The sequence below is a fragment of the Aspergillus japonicus genome, assembly GCF_003184785.1.
Source record: "Aspergillus japonicus CBS 114.51 unplaced genomic scaffold BO86scaffold_15, whole genome shotgun sequence".
NCBI lineage: Eukaryota > Fungi > Ascomycota > Eurotiomycetes > Eurotiales > Aspergillaceae > Aspergillus > Aspergillus japonicus.
This window is the reverse complement of record NW_020291652.1, coordinates 414,867-419,995: the sequence shown is the minus strand read 5'-3', so window position 1 is coordinate 419,995 and position 5,129 is coordinate 414,867. Positions and strand designations below refer to the sequence as shown.

General features: G+C 49.5%; 1 protein-coding gene across 1 annotated transcript; it reads left to right on the top strand.

The window, feature by feature from the left end:
- The first annotated feature begins 2,950 nt into the window (after nt 1–2,950).
- On the top strand, nt 2,951–5,129 carry BO86DRAFT_55762 (uncharacterized protein). Its single transcript, XM_025677475.1, has 5 exons — nt 2,951–3,250; nt 3,305–3,509; nt 3,565–4,002; nt 4,062–4,241; nt 4,303–5,129. Exons 1-5 carry the CDS (start codon nt 3,155–3,157, stop codon nt 5,031–5,033), a joined length of 1,650 nt encoding a protein of 549 aa, XP_025529182.1. The 5' UTR covers nt 2,951–3,154; the 3' UTR covers nt 5,034–5,129.

Below are 5,129 nucleotides of genomic sequence, written 5' to 3'. Positions count from 1 at the left end.
TTTTTTTTTTTTTTTTTTTTTTTTTTCTTTCTCTCATGGTAGATATCTTGCCCTTTTGGTCTTGTCTATCGCGTCGTACAAGCTGCAAGCCATCCGAGAGGCTAATTAGGGGAGATTGTTCTTTCTATGGTGTGTAGATTTTGGAGGTAACTGTACTGTACAGTACAGTATCCATGACACAGTGCATTTGTAGTGTGGCTCTTTGAGCATTTGATCCCTGGTCTCAGCTATGGCGTGGATGTTTGTAGAATGATATTAGAGGGCCAAGAGAATCGTTTCTATTACTTTGACTCGAAATACCCGACAATGCGACACAGTGTATCTACTTAATGAGGGACTGGCTGTACAGTCTCCGTACAGTACATACATACATCCGTATAGTCGTTCTGACTTACCTCTGTGGATAAGTTAAGGGCGGGGTTTACGGGAGGAGGGGGAAGTCCACCACCACCTTCACTATCAATATGTATGTATGTATGTATGTATGTATGTATGTATGTATCTATCTATCTATCGATTCCATTCCATCTATGTATCTATCCATCTATCCAGAGGACTTTCCTAAATTAGTAGGCAGCTTTGCTGGTGACGTTGAAGGATAATCTAGGTTTGCAAGGGACAGTCGCTCTCTCTCCGACTCCGTTCCGTCATCCACGGAGTGATACCGGTAGATGTACTCCGTCGTTGGCTGGGGAGCGTTACTTGCTGTCAGGTAAACCGGATTTTCCCAACGGACTGGGGGAGCTGGGGCAGCTGTCGCCGAAACGTCAAGAAGGCGTGGCTGTACTCCTTACGTATGGGGGGTTCAGCCTAAGAGACCTGCCGGTGGCTTGACGGTTTGCTCTACCGGGGAAAGAGAAGGAAGCTGCGTTGCAGTGTGCAGTCATCAGTGTGGGTGTGGGTGTGGTGTGTGTGTGAGAGAAAGAGGAAAAGACAAAAACCGGTTCCATGTTGGCGGGCGAGAGCGCGATCTGCAGTAGCCAATGACGACGGCGGGTTTGCTGTTGTCGTGCTGGGGAGATTTGAGAAGTGAAATAAATTAAGATTAAAATAAGAAGGAAAATAAAATGACAAGAAAAAAAAAAAGTCCCAGCTGCGCAGGAAGCCGCGTCCCGGAAAGACCATCCCTGCTCAAACCGCTAGATAAGTGGCGGTTAGACTCGATTGTCGAAATACTACGGAGTATTGGCGATGTCAGGATGTCAGCATCTCAGCATGTCAGTAGTATGTCAAATAACTTAGCTCCTACTAAACTTATGTCAATCCAGCTTAGTGTTACCCTCCTCGCCCAAATAAACTAAATTCTCCTCCCTATCTCTTTTCCTCCCAGAGAGTGCTTTTGTCCTGCGTACACTAGACTGACGGGGACCGCCGGATCGGACTGGAGAACCTGAGATTTGACCCATAAGGGCTATCTGAATATTCCACTTGCTAAGGAGATCGAAAGTATTCATCATTCCTAAAGATCTTATTGCCTCTTTGCAGCGATCACCAGTGTGTCTGCGGGATCGAGAAGACTACTTATTCAGTACAACGCGCACATTCGCCTTTCGGCTGTCATCACCGTAACTAAATCTCTCCCCAGGCTCTCGGGATGGCGGAGTCCAGGCAATTATCGATGCGCCACCGTTCGGATTCTTATGACAGTGGAAAGTGTGAGTCCTGGGGAAGAAAAAGGGAGGGGCGCCAACTGCTGCCATAGCTACTTAGCTGGACGATCTACAAATAGTAGTCTTACTTTAGTGCCTTAGCATCGAGATATATGTCCATCAGAATAATCTTAAATTAAATTCAAATGAGAAAAGAAAAATAAATGTCAGAAAAAAAAATGACCCTTGCCAAAAAAAATCATTTTAAAAAAAAAAAAAAATAAACTAAACTAAACTAAAAAAAAAGATCATGATTTAAAATAATTTCCCCAACACCAAAGAGAGAAAAAAGAAAAAGCAACGAGACCGTCTACCGCATGGCTTACCGAAAACATGCAGCCGCATTTTGTACCAATGCCTTTGCGTCGTCTGGGTGTTTCGGCTCTGATACACTCAAGGATCATCCATGCTCCATGCTGCTGGAACCTCCTCCCCCAGGTCCATGCCAAATCGGGATGGATTTCGAACTGACAGAAGAAAAAAAGAGGGGAGCAATCAATCAATCCATCCATCATGGCCGGCATGGGTGGGTTCTTGGGGTTCTTTTGTCCACAGACCACAGATGCACATCGAGATCCTTTCACTTCTATCTCGCAGACAGTCCAAAAGGTCCAGCTCCAGTCCTTTTCTTCTGCGCTCTTCTCTTCCCTTGATCTTTATAAGAACCTCATTGCACTCCTCACCGTTGCTTTCTTTCTGTTTATCTTTTCTTCACCCCTCTGCTCCATATCAGACTGGACCGATACTTCTATCTCACACTACTATTTATACTGGACTATACTTTGCAATCCTCTATCACCTTTACTCATTCCTGCTCCTCTTCCACTTCAGGAAAGACCCAATCCTCACTCCGTACAACATCGAGTACCGTTTGTGTCACCAAGCTTCTTCGACCTCATTCTAGCGCAACGCAAGCAGCCTAGACTTCACCGAATCACCTTCGACTTTGTATGCTAGGATTGGTTGCCAGCAACTTTCTTGCCACTAGATCCCAGACGGCACTGAGGAACAGCGTTCTCTCTTGGGTGAGTAGCTGATTTCTGCTCTGTCCCTGTCCGGTCTTTCGGTTTGTTTGAGACAGGGGGTATGGGTTCATACTTCCGCGTGACGGCAATCCGGGGACGAGGCACTGTATAGAGTGCCCATGCTATGTCACTATCAGGGATCAAGCACTGTTGCAGCAGCGATTTCAGCCGAATGAGAAAGCTGACCTTCGTCTGCCGTTCGTGCGCCACAGCATTCACCACACAAACATCGCAAAGTGCGCAATATCTGTTCGTTTGAGCCGGACGACTCGACAAACCTCGGAGTTGCACTACATATTCAGCAACCTTTCACCTGCGATAGCGATCAAGCCTCGCCAAACTTATGCACCAAGTTCCCGTAAACATCAAGCGTTCGTTCTGACACCCGGTTTGGCTTGCTCGAGATCAGATTGTTCGACACCATACAATCTCACAACAGTCACGATCGTCCTCAAGTCTTCCATCTATTACACGTTCACCATGGTCTACACACCTGCAACTCCGTCGGGGTCGGGGCCTACCAAGAGGCCCGCCTCAAGCCTTCAAGATGGCGTTCTCGGATGGGAAACTGCTCCAGTGGGTGTTCTTGACGTCGCTCCTGTCTTGTCTTCATTAACATGTTCGCCATAGGTCATGAACGCCTCTTTGCAAACAACCGTCAACATGCCCTTCAGCCACTACTCTCTTATCTACTTGGACCACATGGGCCGGCTGCAGGTTCAAGAGTCGCCTTCGATCAGCGGTCAGAACATGACTATCTTCAACAACGAAGTGCGCGAGAAATTCCTCGAGATCCTAGGTTCACAAATCGGCTACAGACAACCTTTGATTCGCAGTATGTGCCCGCAAGCCGTGTGTGGCGAGTGAAAGCACCAACTAACGCATTGCAGGAACCTCCGGTGTCAGTCCCGCCGCTCTGAACAACGATCGCATGAATGAGAGATACCGGCGCCAGGGCAAGAAGCGCAGAACTCAGCCTAGCGCTTCCTCTTCAACTCTGCGATACTCCAACCCCTACACCAATACCGTGCAAGATCTGCCCCCCGTTGTTGCTGTTACCAGGGTTGCCATCCAAATCGGCGACGCGGACAAGTTATTGCAGTACTACCGGGTTGCCCTGATCAATGTTCAGCAGCAATACTGCCGTATCATCGCCAAAGCATTCATCAAGTACATCGAGCCGCGGAAACAAGTGCGGCACCCATACAACGGTGGCCGACCCAGGCCAGGAGCGCCACCAGGAACCAAAGGAGATCCGGAGTTGACGAAGCCCGCATGGTGGCCAGCGGATGTGATTCACAGGGAGCCTGATCATCTCAAGAAGAACGGTATGTTTGTTTGCTTTGACTTCTGCGCGAATATTGGCACTGACTCTTTTGCGCATTAGAACGGATCAAGCTTCTTCTCCACATTATCCGAAATCTCGCCCAGCACGGCATCACCCCAGAGGATTTGCAGGAGGTTGCACATGACTGCAGAAGACACATCCCCGTCGAAAAGATGGCTATCCTGGACGAAATGTTCAGGGTCCGCAAGATGGAGGTGCGGTACGAGACGGGCGAAGTTGGTAAGATTCAATCTCGTGGGTTTGTGAGACAGAAGAACCTCGGCTAACGAAGACTTCTCAGATGCGACCACCATTGTGTACGTCGAGGCAAGAGACGACAAGGAAGAGAAGGATGAGGGCAATGAGAAGGACATTGACTGTGTGGCTGAGCCGGAACAGAAGATCGAGCCGGAAGAGACCGAGTGCAATGAGGTGATCACCTCAACGGCATCCTCGATTGAAGACTTGTCTGCTTCATTCACAGCCATGGATCATCCAGTCGGTATGCCCTCCCACCGTGCCATCTCGATGGGAGCGGATCAGGGCCAGCTCTTCCCTCTACCAGAGTCGCTGAGCTACGGTGAATCGGATCGACTACAGGGGCAATCTTTCTACTCGGCCGCCGGGGACTTCAAGGACGAGTATACATCGCCCACAGTTATCAACACCCCCACAAGCAGCGAGATGCCCAGTCCGCTCGAGCAGACCTCGTCATTCGACTGCATGACCCCTGCTCCTCTCAGTACTGCCGCTGGCTCGGAACACCATCGCCCTACGACCATGTCCATGCAGCACTCTGTCGGATCATACGATAGTTGGGCCGCGCCATCCTACCGACCACAACCCCTGTACAGCTCCTTCGACTACAGCACGGTAGCAACCAGCCAAGCGATGCCCCAGCCGGCTATGCACTACCAGATGCCGATGCCAGAAATGCACGGCCTGCCTGATCTGGGAAGCCCCTCCAGGATGTCCTTCCGGACCGGCTCCTTGAGTCACCCGAACCTCCACCAGTCTGCTGAGCAGCTGTGAACATAGACCGCACACGAAATGACCACGCAACGAACATATATGAACTTCCTTTTCTCCGTCTCCTTTTCCTTTTTCTTCTGTTGTTCTGGACTGGGG